The sequence below is a fragment of the Pangasianodon hypophthalmus genome, chromosome 5, assembly GCF_027358585.1.
Source record: "Pangasianodon hypophthalmus isolate fPanHyp1 chromosome 5, fPanHyp1.pri, whole genome shotgun sequence".
Taxonomy (NCBI): Eukaryota; Metazoa; Chordata; class Actinopteri; order Siluriformes; family Pangasiidae; genus Pangasianodon; species Pangasianodon hypophthalmus.
The window spans coordinates 3557747-3584508 of NC_069714.1; the positions used below are offsets into that span (position 1 = coordinate 3557747).

Here is a 26762-nt window from a genome sequence, read left to right on the forward strand (position 1 = left end):
GCAGGAGACACAGTTGCACACAAGCCATCTTCCTTCCTTCCTTGACTGTTTCTTTCCTCCGGTTTCCTTAAGTTTGTAGCTGCACTATCTGGTGCATATCAGTTAACAGCATGTGATCCTTATCAGGAGAATAAATCTGTCAAAGAGACTGAGCCTTGAGGAGAGGAAGGGCAGGCTAGGACATGGTGCTCTTTAAATTCCTAAACTTTGCCATTTACTGTCCACAGTGCACCACTTGTGGATTTCTTCCACAAAAGCATCCTTTTGTTGAAAACTTAAAGGTCAGTTCTACCATTGCAGAGGTGGTGGACAAAGGTGACTGAAATCACTGAGTGCTTTGGTATACCTGAGGCACCTGACAAAAGAAAGAAGCTTTCTCTGAATTTCTGTGTGGCTCACTTGGCTGTCAGATAAGCCTGTTATACGATGCACGTCTGGTACACTGTTCCTGACATGTTAAAATCCCCAAGGGAATGGCAAATAAACCCCCCCAAAAAAACAGGCCTCCTGTCTGATAATTAGCTCAGCACCAAGGGGACAGCCTGACTTTGGACAAGAGCACAGATAGAAAGGCCTTGCACAAGGACACAAGGATATTCTTCATATTCTTTCATGCATGATTTGTTCCGTCTTTTCATTCCCAAACGCTCTTTGCCTCATCAGTCACCTCTCAGAACCTGTCCCTTGAGGTCAGACATGAGGCAGCTTTGACCGATTCTGAAACAGGAATTAAGGTACCCTTCCAGAGTGATAAATTCAACTTCACCCTTATCTGAGAAAGCAAGAGAACAACTCTGTCCTCATACATTAGAATTCAAGCCCAGCCTTCTCATAGATGCACATTATCTATGACAGCTCTGAGAGAGAGTGGGTGAAAGAGGGTCACGTCAAGGGGAAGAAAAAGAAAAAGATCGGCCACGATATGCCTAAGACGTGCGCAAATAATGGAAATCTGCCGTGTGTCGCTCCACATGAAATTTCTTTCCTTCGCTCAGACCCAGACACGCCTGCCGATGTCCGGCTGAGTGACAGCCCAGTATTCTGAGGATGCCCTTGCTGGAGTAGTGTGTGCCGCCTGTTTCTGACAGGAGTGGAGGGGTGGAGGTTGGTGGAGGGATGGGAGAACCCTGGCTTCTGCCTCTCTCTTTAACTGCTTGGCAGTCTGCTCTTGATTAGAGTGAATCTCTGCTCAGCGTGGAGCTCCCGGGCCCTGTCAGGAGAGATGGCTCTTCGGTAATGGTGTCTGACAGGCTGAAGAGAGCCGCGCGGGGGTGACACATATGCTACTATCCAGGGGAAAGGCTCTCGCTGGAGTTAGCGCTACAGCAACCCCTCGGCGTTCCGTTCTCATTTCCAAGGCAAATAGCATTCCCAAGGCTCCTGCCTGTAAGCCGCACGGGCCTGGGTAAAGTCCGAAAGAAAAATATAATCCTCTAACACACCCGAAGTAGGGATGAATAACAGGTGGCTCCACTACACTGGATTCTCATTCAGCTCACACAGAAACTAGTCCACTTTCTAATCTGCAAGAACTGCCTCCCTGATTTTAATTGCTGCATTTGTAATGCATCGGTGGAAGTTAACCTTTCGTGGACTATGCAGTGATATCCTGCAGGGACCTCTCGGCACAATTGTGGCCGTTCATCTTAAGCTACAGCTATTAGGAGGGGCGTTGAGGGGTGAAAAAATATACCAGGGGAAAACTGAGAGTCCCAGGCAGCTACAAAACATGCTGATAAAGGAAAAGTAGTAGGCAGAGAAAGACAGGTTGATATGCCAGAGCGGAGGTAGGTAAAGCCCAGACGTCTCAAAAGTGTAGGGATCTTAAAAAGACACAGCAGCACCTTTACAACTATTTCTGAATTTTGCAGATATCAATGCAAAAGTTTATTATACAAAGAGAAGCTGCTTATATGGCTACTGCTTTCAAGCCAGTAATAGTACAGTCCCCAGGTACCCATTCAGCAGGGATGGCACCAGGGAATAGAGCGCTGGCTTTAAACCTGCAGGCATGCACTGAGAGGCCATATTGCTGATGGATAAAGGAATCACAAATGCATGCAAATATATGTAATGAGGGCTTCATGATGATGTATGTGATCATGGTATAGTTCTAGTGAGAATGTCTCTACTGTATGCCAAACACTTCTGTACAGAAGCTCGTTAAGATGGTTGTCTCTGCTTTTGGGTTGGAACTCAGTTCCTGTTACGGTAATGAAACCACATCCGTCGTAAACAGGAAGGTCTGCAGTATGTCATCCAGCACAGCAGCAAGACTAGTTATATATCAAGCAGACATACAGGGAAAAAGAGTATGAATGGCAGCCAAGCAAAGAGAGAGGGTGCGAGGGTACAAAAATTGATCAGTCCTGTTAGACAGAGGGCAAAGACCACACAACACAAAAGAGAAGTGACGGACGTGCAGTCTTAGATCGAGGTACAAAGAGGCAGAACCAAGTCCAAACAATGCACTACAGAAACACTGCAACAGTGAAGCAAGTGCAAAATTAAAGCAAGGCAGATAAATGATTGAGTATGTTAAAAGCTGAGATGAGAGCCACGACAAAGTGAATCATCATGAAGGGAGCACGATTATACAGGCAGCAACCCAGCAGGCAGTAACTAGGTGTGACAAAATGCCTCATGAACAGACATGATAAATACGACCTGACATCCCAAAAACCAGGACTAAATTGGAAATAAGGAAAAAGTACAGATGGATACATGAACATTTCAACATTTCAACTACTCAGTTTCTCTTTCAGTATCGGGAACTTACAAATGCCAGAACTTGCCATGATGCAACACAACATGATCAATACACTCTTAAAACTGCAGCAAAATCCCACTTCCCTGTCAGCCTCTTTCCTTTTATCTCCCCATATCCAATTATGGGCCAACGTGTAGGCTAAGATCATACAGTATATTTAAAGAACTTGCACAAAATTATGGCTCTTATGCATGAATGTGAGTGCATATATAGTTGCTTGATTATCTCGTTTAGCATAAGAATATGAACCAATTAAAATATGCTGTAGGAAGAATCCTTAAAATATACAGCCTACACTCTAAAAGCAAATCTGTTTCATTTTGCTTGATTAATAATGATTAAAGGGTGTTTTGCCATGCTAGTTTTGGAATGATTTCCTGCCTCATGTTTGTGACTCTCTCTTTCTCACTGATGGGAATATTAATACTGCATGATTTATTCAAGGTAACAAAAAAAAATCACACAATTACAATGAATGACCAGAGATGACCATTACTGGACTATTCTTGTCCACAAAGATGGGTTATTGGTCTAGTTTTATTTGGTCTTTCTATATATTGGTTTTTAAGTCCATATTAACTCCTTATATCCATATTACCTTTTTTAGGCCTGCCTTGCACTAAAACAATATATACTATTAAAACCATTATTACCATTTTAATAACAATAAAAAACATTTTTATAACATTAAAACCACCTGTCTAATATTGTGTAGGTACCCCTTGGACTCCACAAGACCTCTGAAGCTGTGCTGTGGTATCTGGCACCAAGACGTTAGCAGCAGCTCCTTTACATCCTGTAAGTTGGGCCCTCCATGGATTGGACATGGATTTGTCTAGCACATCCCACAGATGCTGGATCAGATTGACATCTGGGGAATTTGGAGGCCAAGTCAACACCTTTTTCAAACCATTCCTGCTGAAAGAGGCCACTGCCATTAGAGAATACTGTTGCCATCAAGGGGTGTACCTGGTCTGCGACAATGTTTAGGTACAGTAGGTGTTACGTGTCAAAATAACATCGACATGAATGCCAGGATCCATCACACTGCCTCCACCGGTCTTGCCTTCTTCCCATAGCGCATCCTGGTGCCATCTCTTCCTCAGGTAAGCAACACACACACACACGGCCATCCACATGATGTAAAAGAAAGCGTGATTCATCAGACCAGGCCACCATCTTCCATTGCTCCATGGTCCAGTTCTGATGCTCACGTGCCCATTGTAGGAGCTTTCAGCAGTGGACAGGGGTCGGCATGGGCTCTCTGACCGGTCTGCAGCTACGCAGCCCCATACACAGCAAGCTGCGATACACTGTGTGTTCTGATACCTTTCTATCAGAGCCAGCATTATTCAGCAATTTGTGCTACAGTAGCTCTTCTGTGGGATCGGACCAGACAGACAGGCCTTCACTCCACACATGCATCATTGAGCCTTGGGCACCAATGACCCTGTCGCTAGTTCACTGGTTGTCCTTCCTTGGACCACTTTTGGTAGGTACTAACCACTGCATACCGGGAACAACCCACAAGACTTGCTGTTTTGGAGATGCTCTGACCCAGTCGTCTAGCCATTACAATATGGCCCTTGTCAAAGTCGCTCAGATCCTTACACTTGCCCATTTTTCCTGCTTTCAACACATCAGTTTTGAGAACTGACTGTTCACTTGCTGCCTAATATATCCCACTCCTTGACAAGTGCCACTGTAATGAGATAATCAGTGTTATTCACGTCACCTGTCAGTGGTTTTAATGTTATGGCTTTATAATTGCACGATATAATTATAATTATAATTATAATTTATAATAAATGGTGTCACCCAGATGAGGATGGGTTCCATTTTGAGTCTGGTTCCTCTAAAGGTTTCTTCCTCATGTCATCTCAGGGAGGTTTTTCTTGCCACTGTCACCTCTGGCTTGCTCATTATAGATACATTTATAAATTTCACACTTAGAATTTCTGTAAAGCTGCTTTGTGACAATGTCCATTGTTAACGGTGTTATATAAATAAAACTGAATTAAATTAAATTGAATTGAAAGCTGTTATCGAGCCTGGGAGTGGTCCAGAGAACTGAACCCTAGTCCTCTTGAAAACGATGAGTTACTCATTCGAGTAACATGATTGGTTCTTGCAAGGTTAGTTCCTGTTTCAAGTTTTGTTATGGCATTGAGAGAGCTGTTAGTGTCAGCCGAAGAGACGGAACGCCTTATTGATATATTAAAACAAGCTCTTGTAGGACTGGAACACTGTAATTAGCTCACATTTGGTGTGTGAGTGCTTACACTGAAAACACTGTGGAAAACTCATGTCTCATGCTGGTGGTAAAAACCTTATATGAGAATGTTGTTTGCAGGTATTCCTGCACGATGCCCTGCATCCAAGAAGCGCTGTTCTTCCCCGCATGAGCATTGATACCAAAGGAAAAAAATTTTAAAAATTTGGGAGGAACCTAGTGTCTACCATTTTGCAAACCTGTGTGCACAAAACTGAAATGTGGAATTTAGCAGTCGATCCACGGTGCAGGTTGTGAAAGCAAACCTGCGATTATGAGCCCTGCCCCAAACGAGCCCAGAATCAGTTCTGGGTGCTCAAGTATTCAGGCTAAGCATAAAAACTCTCTAAATATTGCTGTGCTCACTGGGTATTGATTTTGCAGCGTGACCATTTATTTGCATGTGCTATGCTAAAATCTAACATATTTTCACTATTCTATTGTATGTACTTATACTATATTATTCTATATATATATATATACATATATATATATATATATATATATATGTAAATATGTATCATTTATATAGATTTTAAGCTTTACCTAGTTTTTCCTCTGGGAAATGTGCACCACATACAGTACCCTTTATGTGATCTCTAACAGAGTGCTGCACAATACAAGCCAAAAAGGAGGCCATTACAGAGACACTAGGAGCCATAAAAGAGCGAGCTGCATGCAAGCGTGACACTAGGAGCGATGCGGCAGGCGCCTGAAAGGCCTGGGTGTGAGGTGAATAAACTTCGCTGAACGGACATGAGGAGCTGAATGACCTCTATTCATCCCCAGAGATCAAACCCACTTCCCCTCTTCCCAGCAAGCTGAAGCTTTCACTACCTCCCCTGTTTTCGCTAACCCTCTTCCCTTCAGGCTCCGATTCTGACACAGCCCTTAAGAGGATCCTCCTTTGATGAATTACTCCACTTAATGGAATAAAGACATGGGCTATGATTTGGTTTAAGCCCTCTGACGTCAAGCTTTTCTCAGCTGCAGTATGTGAACCCGGCAGCCCAGGATAACTGCGAAGGCTGCATTCGGCCCCTCAGGAGGTAACAGGCTCTGAAATAAAAACAATGTGACCCAGTGTTGCCTAAAAACATGACGGCCTATGTCCTGCAGCCAGAGACCTATTTTGTCTGCCTTAAAAGAGAGAGATAGAGATAGATAGAGTAACTTTATTTATCTCTACCAAAGAGACTAATGATGCCTTGTGAGCTGGGATAAAAATAACTGAGTCATTTAGTGTCTGTCTGCTCAGTGCTTTGGACGAGCTGTAATCCATTTTCATTTAGACTAAACTCAAATAGATTATTAAGGACATCTCTCATGCTCTTTCTCTTTCTGTCTCTTCCCCCTTTACTTTTTCCTCTCACATTCCCTCATTTCACATTCCACAGTCGAATGTAAGCCAAGGCTAAACTGGATAGGAGTGGTAACGCCCTTCCTTTGACGAGACAACAACCCGTTGAAATCGGCTGGACGTAAAACAGCACCATGTGAATTTACAATTAGCGTGCTGCACTTACAATTAGCGTGACATCGAATGCTATAGTGATAATTCAATTTGCCAATATTTGCTGTGAAAAAGGAGGCTGCACAATCCCAGCCAAAGTAATGGAATTAAACCAGAGCCTATGAAAGCACTGTGTTTCCAAACTACAAAATCTGAAGGAGAGAACCACGTCACACATGGAGAAAAGACGAAAATAAAATCATTGCTTGATACTCAGACACAGGAAACACCAAAAGTGCTGTAATTGACCCAAATATCAGTCAAAGTCATTTGACTGCACTGATCTGATTTACAGTGTCTGCAGGAGGAGGCGATACTGCTTTTTCCTCTTCACTGCTTTATAAGAGTTTTCAGGCAGCAAAGAAATAAATACTTTCAGGTGAGACTGGTGTTTATAATGCTGTAAACAGCCTGTGTTTGAGGGTGATCCCAGGGCGAAAAATAACACTTTTCTGATTGCTTGCAGATGGTTCAGTCTGTTCATTTTACTGTGTGCCAAAAATAAAAGAAAAAAAGAAGAGCACACACTCACCTTGAAGTCACAGATGCAGGTTATTATGTCCCCGATTCTGAGACACTCGCCATCAAACTTACAAGTGTTGGTGTCACACAAGAAGAGATCTGTGTCCCGATCATCGTCACCTGCAGAACACACACACACAAACACACACACACACACATTTAGGTACATACCTCTATAACAAGAGATTATGGTGGATCATGAATAATTAATGTTATTTCAGTATTGTCTGTCTAGTAGTCAGAAAAAAAAATCTATATCATGGTATAGTTAAAATCATCAGGGTGTAAATCACAGTATAATGTCATCCCTTTCATTTCAAAACCATTGACTCACAGGTTCCCTGTTGAACACTTGACAAAACCAAACAGACCTTCACATTTATACTGTCCTTTAAATCAAATGTCTCGTTGAATATGCATAAAAACGTAAAAAGACAAACTAAATGAAATTTAAGGTTGCTGTTTGGCAAACCGCACCACCATGAAGTGTACACTGTTTCATGATTTGTGCTTATAAAAATTAACCAGTGGGTTTTATTCTTATAAATAAAATAAACAGCACATTTTCTGTTGTTTGCGATAGGCGCTAACACCTCCTCCACACATGCTCCACACAATCTGCTCCGGGAAAGACCAGCGCGCGAGCTCAGCGTAGCGGCAAGCCCAGCGCGCATTTCCCCTGGTTTTGGATGAACACAAGCATGTTTGCTAATCGCACGGTTTATAATAATATATTGATATTTATACATATCCAGCTGTTTGTGGATGTAGACGTCAGTATGTTCTAATAACTCACGCTGAGCATCATTAAAAGTGATTATTATGCTGATGATTCCACATAGCCATACAGCATAGACTACACATTCATTAGTGTTTCCCATCAACACCAATAAAAATATTCCTGCCTCTATAACACCTTGTGACATGAATTTGATTACAGATGGACCAAGAGCACTTTGGAGCTGCGATTAATCGACTGAAAAGCCTGAAAAGTGTGGAATGATATAAAAAAAAAAAAAATCATGTTCTTGTTCTTGTTATAATCTTTCCCTCTGGAGCACACGTTCTCAACCTGGTCCTGAAGTACTGCACTTTACAGTGATTTTACCGCTCTAACACACTCACATCAACTCAGGAAGGGTTGGTAATCAGCTCATTAGTTCAATTACGTGTGTTAGAGCAGGGAAAACACTAAAACGTGTGCAGGGCGGGGGGTACTCCGTGATGGGGGTTAAGAGCCTGAGCGCTTGATTGCGGAAATACATTGTTTTCTCAACAAACAAACGGTACCATAGTGATATAGCGGTATGGACAAAATTAAAAAAAAAAAAAAGAAAAATTACAAATGGTATCCCGGATACACCGTCATTCTGCCACTGCTATCTGTCCATTAATTCAATTCAATTCAAATTACAATGTACATTGTTACAAAGCAGCTTTAAAGAAATCCAGATATACATTTTAAATTTATCAATTGATCCTTAATTATTTTATCATTGACTGATTTTATCAGCCATGACAAAACAGTGACCTCAAAAAACACAGAAAGCTCTTCAGCATATGCTTTCTTGCCATGACTACTCTTTGTTGTAGGAACATTCCTTTTACAAAGCGAGACAAGCCTCGCGCTGGGCATTTTAGTGGCACGTGGGTACACTGTGATCTACTTCTTGGAGCAGCGGCCTGAATTCCCTCTTCAGCTCAGTACATATGCTGTGTTGTGTCTGTGTGAGATTCCCATTTTGCTGAGCTGCCTGACAGAATCATCACAATTTGGAGACTATGCAGCGTTTTGAGCCCAGTGTGAGTTTTGTAACACTGTCGATGAATCAGTTTCCTTTATGGCCCCACTACCAAGTCCAAATGAAACAGAACAATATGCAGTTGACTGTAAGGCAGCCTGTAAAATAACCAGTTCATTTACCTCATACGAAAACACAGATGTACTGTGAGCCGCACAGCGCAGGATGCTGGCTGACACCTTTTCTGATTACAAGAAAAAAAAGGCTACTTGTATCATTTGCAGCCTTTTATGTGTGACATTTATGTGTGACATTGCACTGCATATAATCCTTCATGATAGGCCTCGTATTCCTCTCACATATTCAAATTCAAACTTATATAGATCATCGTAAAGGGCTCGTGCTGCGACAAGGAATTGTTTTTCCTCCTTGGGATATTTGGTGTCAAAGCACATTAGCTTATGGCAAGGATTATATATTTTTTAACTCGGCATCCCCCAGGCTGGTCTCACAGCTTCGACTGAACAGGAATACTGCTCGACACAAGATGAGCTCTGGTGGAGCTGATAATACTTAAGACTCCTGCTTAGAGGACTGGTCCTAAAGTGGCCTTACGTAACCTGCACGCCTCATTTACATGCCAATTAAAGCAATTATCCACAGACCTCGGAAACTGCAGGGGAGAAAAACTAGATGAGCCTCAGAGAGCCAGGAGGGGAAGAGCTGTAGCTGGACTGCATAAATGAGGCATGGTGTGGGCAAAGGGGCCACGCACGGGATGACGGAGTATGAAGTTCTCTTCGATTTGCATAACGATATCGCATCTGCCAGACGATTACATCTTTAATTGATCAAATTAAATCATAAATCAGCCTAAAAGTCTAATATTTTATTGGTAATGGACCAAATAATGTTTTAATGCTTTAGTTTTGATTTGTTGATTAAATTGTTATAATATTATTTATTGATCCACAGTACATCTGTGTAAAAGCAACACTTAACCCCGTACTCATTAAACGGAGACATTTGCTTTGACATGACTCTACATGACCTAATTACTGAGAAACTGGTTCACAATTAATAAGATGTTCTTTTTCGAAATTAGGCAATGAATACACGGCTCATGAATAAGATATTAACATTTAGGAGCAGAATACAAATTTGGCAACGGTATTAGGTTGAATAGTGATAACAAGTGATTATGAATAATTAATATTTATTTAAGTATTGTCTGTCTAGTAGTAAGAAAAAAATCTCATCTTGCAGTTATGCTGTGTTCATGGTGCCTTGTAAGCGATAATTTGCAAGTTGTAATGATCTCTTTCCCACATTCGACGTGTGAAGCGTAAAAAAAATGGATGCCTCCACGAAAGCGTGTCTTTTGTTTGCTCCGTCAGAGCACATAAAGCTCATAAAAAGTTATTTTAACTACACTTTTACAGTTACAGGCCTGAGTGGCTGTTGGTTCTGTTCTACTGTAGTGAACTTCAAACATTCATGCAGCGTTTTGGACTGAAATTGCAGCACAGAAACAACAGTGTACAACAGCAAGTATCATTAGCAACAAGCTAGCCAGGATACCAGCAGTTACGTCTTGTGCCGTGATGTAAACATCAACAAATCACCCAATAGAAAACAAAGTGTAGTTATCCATGGAGCCATGTGTGATATGTGTATCATGATGATGATGGGAGCTGTTTCACTGATGTTCCACAACATTTAATGTAACAAAAATGAATAAAATCTATGATGTTGTTATTTAATTAATAAGAATTGTAATTGGCAAATTGCTTTGGTATAAGAGGAATAAAACACTCCAGGGCATGCCGTTATAGGATAATAATCAACTTTAGGATGGTACCAGTAACTCTGCTTCACTTTGGGCCTCATCACACCACCCTGTTGTTGATTATTTTCCTATAACAGCATGTCACGTTGTGTTTTATTCCTTAGATAGGTTCACAAATGTAATCAACATAAGATGTCTGAAAATGATCTTTACAAATAATCAAGGACATTTAATCCCACAAAACCCAAAAGGTTTTTCTTATAGCACTGAAGTTGCAAACATTCTATATGATGTGCAAAACATCCAGGTGATAATCCTGACGCTGCTATGTACGCTGCAACATATCCACATCAATGCTTTTAATAACAGCTGTGATTCCTGCCTTCAGATCATCAGCATCTGTTACCTGAGTACTTTTCTATCCATAACTGGAAGAACTGCAACCACGTATCATCTTCCAGCATGATGGTGCACCGCCACATTGGACCTCGATCGTCCGTGAGTCTCTGAATCAGACGTTCCCAGACAGGTGGATCGGACGTGGAGGTGCCTTTCTTTGGCTGTCTAGATCGCCTGACATCACGCCTTGCGATTTTTTTTCTTTGCGAGTTCTGTGTACAAACACTCAGGTGACAGACGCTGATGATCTGAAGGCAGTAATCACAGCTGTTATTAAAAGCAATGACGTTGGTATGTTGCAGCGTACATGGCAGCGTCAGGATTATCGCCTGGATTTGCGTATAACTAACAGTGCTTCAACTGAATGTTCGTAACTTCATCACTTTCAGAAAAAGTGTCTAAAATTCCTTGTGTTAGTAAATTTTTCATTTAGTATCAACTCTGTAAAGATAATTTTCAGCCACGCTGTATATTCACGCTGCAAGCTTCCTTGCATCATAAATTAGACAAATACATTATTTGGCTTGTTTAGATACCCCATTAGACTACATGAATGGTTTAGCCCATTTATTACAGATCACTCGGACTGCTGAATGACCGCTAAACTATAAATAGATAAGCCGCCAACCAATTAAACAGTTTCATTTTCAGGAAAAAAGGAATTAAATTACAATCCTTTTAAACACAAAAGACGCTGTTATTCCATTGTTAGTTTATTATTATAGATCTTTCTAGCTGAATGCAGTTTTTTTTTCTGTTTCAAAATCTTGCAATCTTGTAATTGAGACAGCGGTTTTGTTAATAATGGTTATTAAATATTAAAGTCATGTTCTCGCCTCAGAATGACAGATCATTTTTTCCCCGTTCGCTTAGCAGTACTGAAACCAGCTCTACAATAGGTGTGATATTGTGATACTGCTGTGATATGCAAATGTTTGTCATTGGACAAAACACTCACAGAACATTCTGTAGGAACATTTGAGCTTGGGTGCTGTGCATAAAGATGCATATTATAAACATTTTATATGTTTCTGCTTATGTAACATGTCTCATCTTCAGCGCCGGGGTTTAGGACGCTTTAGTTAAGATTTCATTAACTCTAAGTTTAGGATTTCCAGCCAACTATCTGATCTTACTAAGAACTGCTTGAAATTTAATATATTCCCCTTGTGCCAATCTTTCATCAGGATAGCAGTAGAATTAATTTACTACAGTGATTTTTTTATACTGTGATAAATGTGATCTGTACAGTATTTATTGCGTTTTAGACACTGACTGAGAGATGTAATATTTCTGGACCGCATATTTGGTATCTTGGACCTAAATCATTTATTTTTCCACGTTAATGAAATGCTGTTAATGAAACCGTGTAACTACAGCAAGTGTTGCAATTTAAATATACACTTGTAGGCTGATTTGTTAGATATAATATTTTGTTATACAGTGGGGTCTAAAAGTCTGAGACCACTAAAGAAAATGCTTCTATTTTTCAAGCTTTACAAATGTAATTACAAATTATATTATCAGCAATACCTTGAGTGAATAGTAACACTGTGTAGGATATTTACATGAATTTTAACATTTCTTAGTATGTGGTTCGTCCCCATTTTGGTTTAATGACAGTGTGCACTCGATCTGGAATGTTTGTTCAAAACCTTAAGATCCGTTTTAGATCAAATCCATCGGAGTGTCGTCTAAACACATGCTTCAGTAGAAGAGATTAGGCATGAGGAAAATCGGACCTAATATGGTCAATATCACACATTTGCTTATATTTAAATAGGGATTTAGAAATACTGCAGAATCTTGAATACAAAAATATTCATGAAATTGAACAATTACTTTCTTTGTTTTAAATATTTCAAAATTCTAAAACCTTCTGTTTGTTTCCAATTTGAACAAAAAAAAAAAATCAATGTGGTCTCAGACTTTTGGACCATTTATCTTTTAGTATAAAATCATTAACTGGGTTACTCAGAGCGTCCCTTTATGCAGAATGTATTTAGAAAGTTCACATGTGCATCGAAGTTATATAAGATAAAACATATATAATAATACATATACAGTACATTATATAATCATAGACACCACAAGTCAAAAGTTTGATTGTTTTCTAGTAGATTTTTAGATAATAATTTAAATATTAACACTATAAAATAACACACACTCAATTATTCAGTGAGAAAAAGAAAAAAAGTTAAACTATTTTATATTTTTTTAAATTCTTAACAGTATTCCTGATAAAGCTTTGCACACTCTTGACTTCTTCTCAATTATTTTCTTGAGGAGCTTCACCCAGGAGGCATTTCTTAAAGTTATCTTATTTTAAGTAAAAACTAACAATAAAAATACATTTTGATTCAGAAATAAATGTATACATTGGGATTAAATTCACTATTTACATCTGTTAAATGCTTTTATCAAACTTTCTTTAAGACAATGCATTCTAGTGTGTCCTAACTTGTAGTGTGTATATATATATATATATATATATATATATATATATATATATATATATATATATATATATATATATATATATATAAAGCTAAGCCACTCTCTATACAGCACCAGTCAGTTTACAGAAATGCGTGAGTGGACCTCTGACATTTTTTTTATCTGACATTTTTCATCTAAAGGTTATGTATGGGATTTTTTTCTAAGACAAATATAAATAGCGATGCATCTGTATGAAATTCATTTAACGACGAGTACTCAGCGTGCGGGAACTGTTGGAACAAAACGTCCCAGGTGGTTTCCTCAGGAAACTGGTTGAGTGAACACCAAGAACCTGCAAAGCTATGCAGCTTATTTCATCACAGCTACTTCAATCAAATCAAACTACACATTTTTGACCTCTGCATAATCTCGACAGTCATATCTTAAAGTTCACTTTTATCCTAACATGGAGAAACAGTGATTATAATGTAAAAATGTGGAAACATCTCAATAGTTCTGCCTGGAAACACATATGAAGTAACTGCTAAGCATTTCACTTCAAAAATAAAGTCAGATCTAAAATTCATCCTAGAAATTACAAAATTAATTTACTTTAGTAGGAATAATCCCAGTTTCAGGGAGAACCATCACCATGTGTTTGTATTAAAAGATTAAATGTTCAAGTAGCATTAATGTTTAGGCTTTTCACTGTTTCTTTATTTTTAATTCAGACACTTGTGTGTAACTCATTCGAAGGATTTACTCCTAATACCCAGACAGTTTTATTTTTACACAATGTTTCTACGACAGCCAGTTAAGATTAGTCTTTTTAACATTAGTCTTAATCTAGTCTATAATTAATGATTGTGACAATGAGATTTCATGTTTACTGAGAAACTGTTATTCCATATTATTAAATTCAGACAAGTAGACAAGCCTCAATCTTTATTCTGTTGCTACAGAGTCTGAACAATGGAAAAAAGAAGCACAGGAAAGTGCTGGAAATTAATCCAACATTATGTTACATAAACAGATCACCAAGAATACTGACATTAGTATATTTGTGTAAGACTGACTGACCAGTTATACACAGTAATACATAGTAATACCTCTACATAGTAATAAAGGAGTATTGACAACATTAAGAAGTATTGACAACAGAACAAAAATTTATATATATATATATATCCAGAAACACACAATTATATTAAGAATTATTTAAGAATGCATTTTTAAAGCCTTTAATACTGTCACAAACCCACAGAGCAGTGAAAAGCACTTTGATTTTGCTATCTAGAGGGAAAAATCACAAAGATTCACTGGTTGCTGTATTGAAAATATGACTCATCATCCTCAGCACACAAGACGTCTCTGTAATAAACCCTATTGACGGCAAGGAGGGATTTCATTATTGCACAAAAGCTATCGGACAAAGGCTGTGGACTCTCAAAGTCTCACCTCATTACCCAGAAATCACATAAGGACAAGCTGTCCAAGGCGAGAAGATTTACATGGCAGAGACAGCAGGAGAAACTGAGAGTGTGTCAGTGCAGAGTAGATCATGGAAAGCAATCATGGTGCTCATATGAACCAAGTGAACTGACTTTAGCTAATCAAACCCTCAGGATGAAGGAGGAATGCTCAGCAATCCGACCTGAAACATGTCAACAACCAGCAGAGTTTTCAAGGATTAATTGGTTAAAATGTGTCTGACTCTGAGACTCAGCTGATGCGCATGCAGAGGTGTGTAATAGACTTCCTCAAGGCAATATTACCATAATATTATTTTTCTTTCATTCATTCATGCAACACTACTCGCTGCAGTACCGTACAAGCATAAAGTTTAGTTTAAAATATTAAAAATATGTCTTATTTTCATCTCAGTTATTAGCTTTTTATTTAAGGTTATTATTTTGGAAATTGACCCTAAATTCTTCCACATGTTTGTGTGCGCTCACATGGTGTGTCAATCAAAACTTTATACGAAAATATGACTTATATACTTATATATAAAATCTGATTTGTGAAGTCTAAAGAAACTAGGCAGAGCAGTGCAACACGTAAAATCATGCAGATACAGGTCAAGAGCTTCAGTAAATGTCCACATCAAACATCAGATTGGGGAAAAATGTGAGCTCAGTGATTTTGACTGTAGCATGGTTGCTGGTGCCAGATGGGCTGGATTGAGTATTTCAGAAACTGCTGATCTCCTGGGATTTTCACACAAAACAGTCTCTAGAGTTTACACAGGATGGTGTGAAACACAAAAAACATCGAGTGAGTGACAGTTCTGTGGTTGGAAACGCCTTGTTGATGAGAGAGGTCACAGGAGAACGGCCAGACTACTTCAAGCTGTCAGGAAGGCTACGGTACCTCAAATAAGCACTCTTTACAACCACAGTGAGCAGAAAAGCATCTCAGAACACACAACATGTCAAACAGCAGAAGACCACAGGAGCACATGACTTTATCTAGTCTTATGAATGAGATGTGTGGTCTAATACCTCAGAGTGTAGCTAGTGTTGAGTATTCTTCCCTGATACTTACATTGTTTTCAAAAAACTGTGATCAGATTTCACATGCATGGGATTCTAACTAACTCTGTACTCCACTCATTTCCATATAGTCATAAGAACAGGTTGTATTTTTACTCAAGATACTTTTTTTGAGGAGTTAACAGCTTACTTTGTTAACTTACAGCCATTCAGGCCACTTTGTTTATGGTTAAAAGTTCAAGCCCATGAAATAATTAGACCACACAAACCCAATTAACCTTGAATTTCATGTAATTTCGGTCATACTGGACTCACTGTCCTTAAGCAAACAGCCAACGATACGCTTGTCATTTATCTCTTATGTCCTCTCGGGCATGTGTCCTTGTAAAAACAGACATACCTCTGTGGGCTAATTCTTAACATCTCGCTCTAATTTATGGTCTAAAAACATTCTCCCTATATAACATACGAGTAGCGCTCTGAGCCAAAATGACAGTAACGCACCTCTGAGGGAAAGGAAAACTCCACTTGGAATTATAACATTTAAATATCTTATATGGCAATACTAAGAAAAAATGCATGGCAATTTCCTTTATTGATCCCATTAACCCCTTAGTGATATTAATTATGCATACAAACGGCCTTGTGGAATCAATAATTTATGCGCATATGCACACATGTATGTGAGGAGCTATCTGTCTATCTCATGGAGTTTCCGTGTGTGTTCTCCCTGTGTGGTTTTCCTAAGGGTTCTCCGCTATCCTCCCATCTCAACAGCATGCCAGTGGGTGAACTACACTAAATAGCCCCTAGATGTGAAAGAGTGTATGAATGTGTGTGTGTGTGTTTGCATGTGGCTCAGAAACCACTGTGACCCTGACTGGGATAAAGTGCCTAGACTTATTTGCTGTGCATTTGATTTGATTTGATTTCATTCCACCATCCAGTTAGGTCTCCCCTATCAGGCGAAAGCTACCAACCAATCAGGACGAAGGCTATCACATGCTTTCTCCGAGGCACGTGAAGCCAGCCAGCTTCTGCTCATGCCACACCAGGAGGCAGTGTAACACACTAGAAGGAAAGCGCTATCCACCCACGAATGGGCTCACAGATTAGCCCATGATTGGCTAGTGTCACTGTGATTGACAGGTGAGAGAATGCCACCCCTCCACCCCTCCCTCCCTCCCTGAGAGCATGGCCAATTTTGCTCTCTTGGGCTCCCAGCCACAGATGGCTGTGGCATCATCGAGATTTGAACTCGCAATCTTCGGGCGATAGGGCAGACATTTTTTTCTGTTACGCCACTTATTTTTTCATTTAGTTTGGCTGGTTTCACATTGAAATGATTTTCCTACACACTAAACTGCTTGCATGTGAGGATGTTCCTTGACTGGTCAGAAGTTTGGTGCATTGTGCTTTATGACTATTAATAAAATATTAATTTATTATTAATTTATTAATAATTATTTCTAAGTAAATTAGTAAATAATTATTAATAGTTTCTTAGAGAAAATATAGACTTAAACTAATAGCGTGCCAATACTAGTTATACGTTAGACACCTTCGTGGTGGCATTACCCTTTCTATAGTTCTCTATTCCTTAAAATGTATTTAAGGCATTTGAAGGAAAACAAATGTGTGTGCGATGCTCAGTGATCTACATGCTCTACAAATGGACATTTTGTTCAGGTAGGAGAGGTGATCTAAATTCTTCAATATTAACTCCAAGTTGCAGGTTGAATTTTACAGAAATGATAGAACAGTGTGCGTCCTCTCTGTGCTTGTAGGGTTATGAATCTGTAACCTGGTATTAGCCCCGACAGTCTGTTCAAAAATAAGCTGAAACGTCGTGTACCAAAGACGAACTGTCTTGTTGTTAACTGCAGCTGTAAGAAACCTGAATGAGAATTGCTAGGAAATTAATTGTATATGTATTTCCAAAGCAAGGCCATAAAAAGTGAGCTGCAGTTCTGCTGTATATAAAATGCTAGCCTTCTTGGTCAAGGATCACTTGACATCCATAACAATCCTGACTAGAGTGTATTTGTTTCACACTGAGCTTATAACAAATGACAATATAATTGTGCACTGATGACTGCACTCTTCATATTGGCACGTACTTTTCTAAAATGCAAAGATGAACCTGGCCGAGTTAACAGAACCGGGCTTCCCAAAAGCATCGCACAGTTAAGATCATCTTAACTTGGAGAAAGAGTGCTCAATGTGACGCTACCACTTAATGATGATCCTTGTGCTGCGATTGTTTTGGGAAACTCGACCCAGATAACTAACATTTAACCCTATTCACTACTTACCTACTGACCAAAGACACTGGATTGATATTTCTTTTCTTTTTGGATATAGACAAACAAATGTCCGTCCTCTGTATGAGGATCTTGCTGCTGTGAGTGTGCACAGGTATAATATAATATTAGCAATATTCTTCTATTAAAGCAACTTAAGCATGTGCGTAACCCGACTCTGAATACGAGCAACTTTCCCCATGTAAACATTCATGTAATGTTTGAACTTAAGTCGCCAACTCTGACCCTGAATAAGGTCTCAGCAAAAGACACTGTTAGCCTGGAATTTGCAGTTACTAGTTATTTGGTATGAGTAGACATCTATTCGAGTACTCATTATGTAACTACCTACTCAGATAGGAAATCACCTCATAAAATTTTAAATTGATCTATATCAGTCTATATCTTATTTTAGGTTACAGTGAATCCATGGTTTGTCACATGACAAACTATTGAGCACAAAACACAGAGAGTTTGTCAGCCTTAGTGAAAATAGAGAGGATGCAGTTGACAGTTCTATCTTAAAATACAACAACAACAAAAAATATAAAGGTTTACCTTACAAAAGACTCACTTCACAACCCATCTTCTAAATGGCAGGACTTAGCGAGAAAGAGGAGTCGTTTCTCACCAGAGTATGTCAATATTGTTTATTGAGTGGGTGTGGCTAAATGACTTCTCTTTCTAAATTCCAGCTGACTAATAAACATTTAGGTGGCACAAGACCCTGACAAAAAGACCTGATAAAAAGGGGTCAAGAGGTAAAAGCAAAGAAATCATTACAGAAGCCAAGAATGACTGAAGAAGCAACACTCTATGACAGATATCAAAACATGCATTGCCAAAGTATAATGCATCAGCATATAATAATTTCCTATAATTTACAACAGAAAAAATAATAAATGAGTCATGGGTCATGTGTCAACTAAATAAAAAATATGAATAAATGAGCATAATGTGTTGCTAAACGTCAGATGTAATACTACTGTGATTATAGCGTCACATGACCACGGCTTCTGCATGGTTTTACTAACCATTTTAATAAGTAGAAATCCGTTATTGTAAAATGCCCTAACAACTGTAAATGAGCGGCTTGTTTTCTAACAGGCTTCTTATTCATGAACACTGCCTCGCCCATCTTCTGAATGTGGGCCACTTGGGCCACTCACGTCACTTTGTAAATAGAGTCCAGTCAGTATTAATTTGTTGCACTACGGCCCATCATGGGGTACAAACACACCTTCTCGGATCAAAATCCTGCCTAGAGAAGACAAAGGAAATTACTCAAGGTCATGTATCCCCACAGAGCTTCATTAAGTTGAACTTAATTGGATGGGAACATGTCCAATCTGGCAGCATGGACCAGCTCGCTGTGGATTGCAGAACAACTGAAAATAATGACACCGTTGTGTAAAAGGACCCGAGAACTGATGTAGTGCTGATTTTAGTGCACTGTAGCTGGACACCAGAAAAGGGTGATTAAAAAGGGTTCAACTGCTTGACATGGTGAAATGAATGGAGCTTTAGATGATATGCAGTGGTGGACGAGTAGGTTCAACAACCTGAAAACTTTCATAAAACAAAAATTTTCAATTAGTGTGTAGGCTATGCTTCATGGTGATATGACACACGTCGATACTGTAACAGCAGCATGCGTTACTTGTTCCAAATGCCACCACTTGTTGAGCTGAAGTGTGATCTGTTAGAAGGATTTTTACTAAGCAAATTAATTAGCATGCATTTTCAGAATCAGGAACAAAGGACCAAAGAAAAAGTGCAGGGGAAAACTGTTATGTAACTCTCCTGTTAGTGCATCTCATGGTTAAAGATACTGAGAAAAAAGCAGACAGTAATCAGACTCAAATAACATATTTTATGTGTGGACTGAGGACAAAACACCACAGCAAACTGAAACAAGTATACTACATGGCCAAAAGTATGTGGACACCTGAACATCACACCCAAATGTGCCTGTTGAACATCTCATTCCAGATTTATTCCCCCTTTGCTGTTATAATAAGCTCCACTCTTCTGGGAAGTCTTTCCACTAGATGTTGGAGTGTGGCTGTGGGGATTTGTGTTCATTCAGCTACAAGAGCATTAGTGAGATCAGACACTGATGTTGGTGAGGAGGTCTGGGGTTCAGTCGGTGTTCCAGTTCATCCCAAAGGTGTTCAGTGGGGTTGAGGTCAGGGCTCTGTGCAGGACACTCGAGTTCTTCCACTCCAACCTTCACACACCATGTCTTCATGGAGCTCGCTTTGTGCACAGTGGCATCATCATGCTGGAACAGGTTTCAGCCTCTTAGTTCCAGTGAAGGGAAATTGTAATGCTACAGTGTACAAAGACATTCTATACAATTGTGTGCTTCCAAGTTTATGGCAACAGTTTGAGGAAGAACCACATATGCGTGTGATGGTCAGATGTCCACATACTTTTGGCCATATTGTATATCTTTTCAGAGGGTGTAAACATACTCATATACTCGTTGTTTTCCATTAGTCTATATTAAAGCACTTAACTAGCTAACTAGCTCACTATATGTCAATACAATATGTTAGATACCATTTTTAGCCTAGTCGATTAGGTTTCCAGGCAACCAAAACATGTGACTGGGCAGCACACTGGAGTTTATGGGCTAGCTAATGAATCATTTGTCCACCCCTGATACGATCAAATGATGATGAGTCAGAATCCCCAATAAGAAAGAACATCAAGAAACACTGACTTTGTACTGGAGAGTGACAGTTTTATTGTGTTTCCTCAAACAAAGGTTGCTTGTGAGTGGTGCAACAGATAAAAGTTTGCCCTATCATTGGAAGATCACATGTGAATCCTGAAAATGCCATAGCCGTGTGTGATCAACAGAGCAAAGTGGTGCAGAAATGGCTCTCTGGGTGGGAGGGATGGTATATGCTCTCTTTCCTGTCAATCACAGGGACGTCTGTGAGCTCATGTATGCGGAAGAGGACAGATAGCGCTATCCTCCATGGGTGTGTTATGCTCTCCTGTGAGGCAGCATGAGCAGCAGTCTAAAAAGATGTGTTAGCTGGCTTCACGTGTCTTAGAGGAAGCATGTGTTAGCCTTCATTCTCTCTGCTCAGTAGCTCTTGTGTGATAGCTAGTGGGTGGGAACTGGACCAAAGGAAATAAAAAGAGTGGCTATTCTAATGTAAGAATGCAATGTGTTTTTTTTTTTCTGAAAATGTTTAGTTTATGCTTTAGTGGCTGTAGAAAACATTTTTAGATCCTTACATAACCTTTATGAAAGGGAGCTTGAATGCCATATAGTTCCTTGTGCCTGCAAGTTATATCCATATCTTCTTTTACAGAATATAAAATGTATTATGATGTTGTCTTCCAGGGTTTCCCCATTATGGCTTCTCAGTTGTGAACAACCATCATTACGCCACTGTAAAAAAGCCAGCGGCATGAAGACGGAGGAATCCGTTGGTAGGGGTGTGCGTAAATCCATGCTGTTCAATAACAAGCAATAATTTGTACTGCATCAACAGGTCGACATATTGGAAAACACCAATGAATCAGAAAAGATCCGTCAATAACAGTGACATCAGTGGGGAGGTGATAGAATGATGCTCCGTCTTCATGCTAACTTTTTTTCCTCTCCTTTTTAATGCTGAAATAAGGAAAATGTTGGCTCACGCTTTCTTCTTTTGCATTTTTTTCTCTGTCCGCTTGTGGAAGTGTTAGAATTGCACTGTGTCAGAGGAGAAGGTTTGGGCAACTGCTGTTTCTACGCGTATGCCAAACAGCCAGGTATCGAGGGACAGGGCTGATTGTTCTTTCTGCCCGAGGCCACTGTTTCAGCGCTGTGAATAATTAAAAAAAACAAGCTGGCCAGTATCAAATATTTAACAGGTGATGTTTATACACTGCTGTATAAAGCATTATGGCACTTTCTGGATGAAAAACAGGAAATGCAGTGTAAAGGCCAGGATTTCTGTCTCACACAGGAACTTCCATTTTAATATTTATGTCAAAGCTGAAAAGCGGGTTTAGAAACCAAACAAAACTAGTGTTCATGATTTTTATTAATATGCTAAAGTATTAACTATTTAATAATGGCACTTTTACTGTCTTTATAACAGATCGCCTGTTTGGCTGCTTTGGGTTGTAAGTAAAAAAGAAGAAGCAGACATTTGGGGAAAAGAATGAAAACAAGAAAATTAGATGATTTTCCACTTGAAGGTACATCTGCATCTAACTACATTTTGCTTATAACCAGCCAAATCTTAAGGGATTACTGCAGCAAACAAGCCAGTTTCTGGTACTGTAATATCAGAAGCTTAAAAAACATTATGCTTGCAAACATTATACCATATGTTCACATTCACTAAATCAGGAATCTGTATCATGGTTACTACTGTCTCTGTTAATGAACTCTGAGCTAATCATGTAAGTGACTTTTATGGCTAAATCAAGAAGAAATTTCCACAAAGACTATTCACTACACAGCTGTGAATGCATCATATATCCACCACAATCTCCGAACATTAAATCAATAACGCCTGGGTGACGAAGCCTGTACCATTGCTAACTGTCCTCAGAAGCTGTTTCATTTAAAAGGCAGCCTATAAAAGACTCAAATTTCTGTTCAAATCTGTTATGGAAAAACAAAGTAGGTCTTAGATCAGTGATGCAATTAGCAGCCTCCTTTGTCCACTTGACTGCACATTCCTTTCTTGTAGCTGCCATGCTTTTCACATTTTTGCTTACTCCTCACCACCCGGGCCTGTGTTAAGTAATTATAAAGCCTCAATTACGACAAATTAGTCACATCAAGTGAAGCGACTTCTGACCGTATCCTAGTTATTAGTCTTTTAACTGCCTTGCCCTTAGGGTGATTCACATTCACGTACGAGGCCTTTTAAATCGTCACCTTTGGTCATTTGTAGCAAAGTGGAAGCTACATGCATGATTACACTGCGATTGTGCTCAAATGACGTTGTTCATTTAAAAAAAAATCTCTGCTTCAAAACCATTTTTGGGGTCATGTGTACAAATACTGTGAAAGCTTGTCTGTGTAATGGAAGTTACGATCTCTGCATACAGCTCAAACCATTACGAATAATAACTCATGTATCCTACATAAGCAACATAGGAAAACCTACAGCTATCTTTATTTTTCTGTCACTGTATTCATGTTGTGTTGTATCATTCATCACTGGTGCCATCTTCATCTTCATCATCATCATCATCATCATCTTGACCCAGTATCTATTATTTCACTCTTATACACTGGCGTCACTATTGACAATTCACTAACAATGAAAATCACTATGTAATACAGTGATTATATAATATTTTATACGTAAAATGTTTCTATTCGTGTAAAAGTCATTAGGATTAAGCGATTCTATGCAAGTAATTATTTTAGAATATACAGGCAGCTACAGTTAATCAAGCATTAGTCTGTTCAGAAACCATATCGGCTGCGCAGTTAACTTTCCCAAGATTTACAAAATTATGATTATAAAATCCACAGATTTTTTTTTTCCTGTTATAACTTCAGTGAACAATTCCTGTCTACGCATTCCCGCAATTTACCAACATAATCACTGCAGTCTGACTAGCCCCGAATCATTTCCTACTTTTTTTTCGCCTTCTAAAAATAGACATATGGACAATGTGCATATCCAAAGAATAACCCAATTGGACCAAATGCTAATAGAAGCATAAGAAGTAAATTTAGGTTTTGAACTGGCGCTCCAAGAACAAAATGGAGTTCAGGGGATGTTTTTTTTTTTTTTTTTTTTTTAAATCCAGCACTTCTGTAAATGGATTTAATAACACTCTGGAATAAGGACTTGTCAAATTGCGGGGTGGTTCACGCACACGGATCTGACATCCGGTAAAGCAAAAACAAAAACATACAAAACAAACAAACAAAAATAGACATTTATGAAAAGTTTCACACAGTAACCGTGAAATTTGAAAAAGATAAGATGTTTGGGTTGGTGAACTGCACCCAGCCTCATCACCATCACCATCATCATCATCACCATCACCATTATTATTATTATTATTATTATTATGTAATTGTTAGTATTGTAGTTATTCTGTCAGTTAGGCTTTAGTGTCTGATATAGATAGATCTCAGTGAGGTTATTTTTTCTCTTCGTTGCTAAAATCCATTGAGGAAAATACTGGCCTTTGTTCGGAAGCCTTGCAACCACAACACACAGTCTGTCAGAAGAGCAATGGAACCCTCATTTACACCACTGATCAATCCGACTTAAAAGCGACAAACAATCAGCTAGTCATGTGTTTTGTCATTTGGACTCATTAATGGATGATTTCACTATGAATCGCATGTGTGAACATCATTCCAATCTTCTGTAGGAGAAAAAAAAACACCATGTGAATAGAAATCAGCAGTAATAAGTGAATTATAGAGTTAAGAAGAGTTTACAGTGAAGCAGTGAAACGAGTGTTGGTATAAAGAGCCGAGTGTATTGTACCCTTTAATGAGCGGATTCATTTAGAATCCCGTTTTATGGGTTTATTACATGTTTAAATGTGTTTATGAAACTAAAATCAGTTTGGAGTGCGTGAAAAAAGATGCTCTTGTTGAACAATCACGTGAAGATCAATCAGCAAGGCCTTGAAAGTGGAACAAAGCAAACCAAAGCAAGCGTTAAACAGCATCCAGGCTGCACCTCGCCAACAACAAGCAGGGTTTAAAGGCTATGAAATTCCACTCAGAGCACAATGAACACCAGGAGACTGCATGCTGAACACTGGCTTTAGCTCCTGTGTGCTCCTGAAACCCTGAATTTCTTGCGTTATGGAGCAGTTTGCCTCTCAGTAGCACTGAAACCTCCACACGCCTGCTTTCTGCATTTCAGCCTCATCTACAGACTTCAGCTTCCTGGTTCTCAGATCATCCACTACATCACTGCTGTATCAATGCGCACAGTGTGTTCATGCATTTTCCTTGTTAGGGTTGTTATTTCTTTCTTTCTTTCTTTCTTTATTTTTTGGTGGTGTCAAGTGCCTTCCCGGCTCCGATAAGGCGCACTGTTAGGGCTGTGTCCCAAACCGCATCGTCTACTACTGCACTCAGGAGGATGTCAACACTTATGGCACAGCTGGGCATTATACACACTTCAGCAGGGCTATACAAAAGTAAACAAGCTATACACTGGGATTTTTTTTTTTTTTACTATAGATCTTTACCTGCCAGATCTTTACAAGCTGGAGTGAGAGTCACAGGCTAGAGAAAGAAAGAGGAAGGCTGCGTTCCCAACCGCGCAATATGGCACTTAATATTATCAGCTCTGTAAAATACAGGATGAGCTTTTATACATTTATACATTCCCATTGCCTGTGTTAAATACAATAACAGATTCTGCATTAGAGATAAGAAGATATTAGGGGATTAGAGCATAGGGAGACAGGAATAAAAGAGACTGGGTGTCCCAGACCGACCCGGTTCCGGTCGGTGTGGGAGTCTGGCCCGGGTTGTTCTGCACTGGCTCGGACCCGGGCTGTGCATGTGGAAGGGCAGTGCGCGGTTTGGGACGCAGCCGGAGTTCCGTGTCGGTCTCCTCGGCTGTGGCGCAGCACTTCCACCCGCGCTGTGTTTTTCTAAACTTTTATACGCTTAGGAAATAAAATAAATGCGTTCCTCACCCGAGCAGTTCCACCCGGTGGGCGTCTGGCAGTCGCTGAGGGAAGACGGGAAAGCGCGGAGGCGCTGCACGGGGAAAGTAGCGAGGAGTGACACCACAGCGACCCACAGCCAGTCTCTGGCAGCGCGGCTCCATGAGCGCCGAGGCTCCGCTGTGGCCGAAACCGCCGCGAAACCCATCTCAGTTTTCCCCCCTGTAGACCGACTGAGGCCAACTCACAGGCCGGAACGGGGCCATTCTCCGCGACCCATTAAGCGCTGGCGAGAGTCGCGCGACTGCACCGGATCCACCCGGAACCGAAGAGCAAGCAGGCGCGAGATGATGGAGAGAGAGAGAGAAAGGAAAAAAAAAAGATTGTGAAGATGATGATGATGAGGAGGAGGATAGTGGAACACCGGGAGGAGAAGATGCCCAGGAAGTCAAAATTAAAAGGAAAAAGAAAGGCAACTAAAGAACTGATAAAAGGGGCAGTAAGGCAATTCCATTGCGCGAGCTGGGTGTAACATCCGCTGGGCTCCGAGATGCGTGCACTTTACTTTCATTCCCGTCTCGCGCTACCCGTTATAACCACAGTGACGCGCCGCGCGCGAGCAGCAGGTTTCCAGTCCGCTCCCGAGCCACGTGGTCTCGCGCTGGGCGGAGCTGCGCCGCTGATTGGCTGAGACAGGGAGAGAGAGAGAGAGAGAGAGAGAGAGAGAGAGAGAGAGAGATGCGGGGGAGCGCGCGGGACCGGGGCGTTCACGCCTAACGTTTAGACGGGCCGGTTGAATACATCACACCAGAATCCCCAGCGCTGCGTCCATACACTACACTCTCTCTCTATATGCACACACACACACACACACACACACACACACATACAC

General features: G+C 40.0%; 1 protein-coding gene across 2 annotated transcripts in view; it reads right to left on the bottom strand.

Annotated features, from left to right (window-relative positions):
- The window catches only part of tmeff2a (transmembrane protein with EGF-like and two follistatin-like domains 2a), a 94606-nt gene extending 68127 nt beyond the window's left edge, over positions 1–26479 (bottom strand). For both annotated transcript variants that reach the window (XM_053233996.1, XM_053233995.1), the window contains exons 1-2: positions 25901–26479; positions 7088–7197 (exon numbers count right to left, since the gene is read on the bottom strand). In XM_053233996.1, the coding sequence (XP_053089971.1) occupies positions 7088–7197; positions 25901–26078 (288 nt within the window). In that variant the 5' untranslated portion in view covers positions 26079–26479. The remainder of the gene's footprint in view (positions 1–7087; positions 7198–25900) is intronic.
- Between the last annotated feature and the right edge of the window lie 283 nt (positions 26480–26762).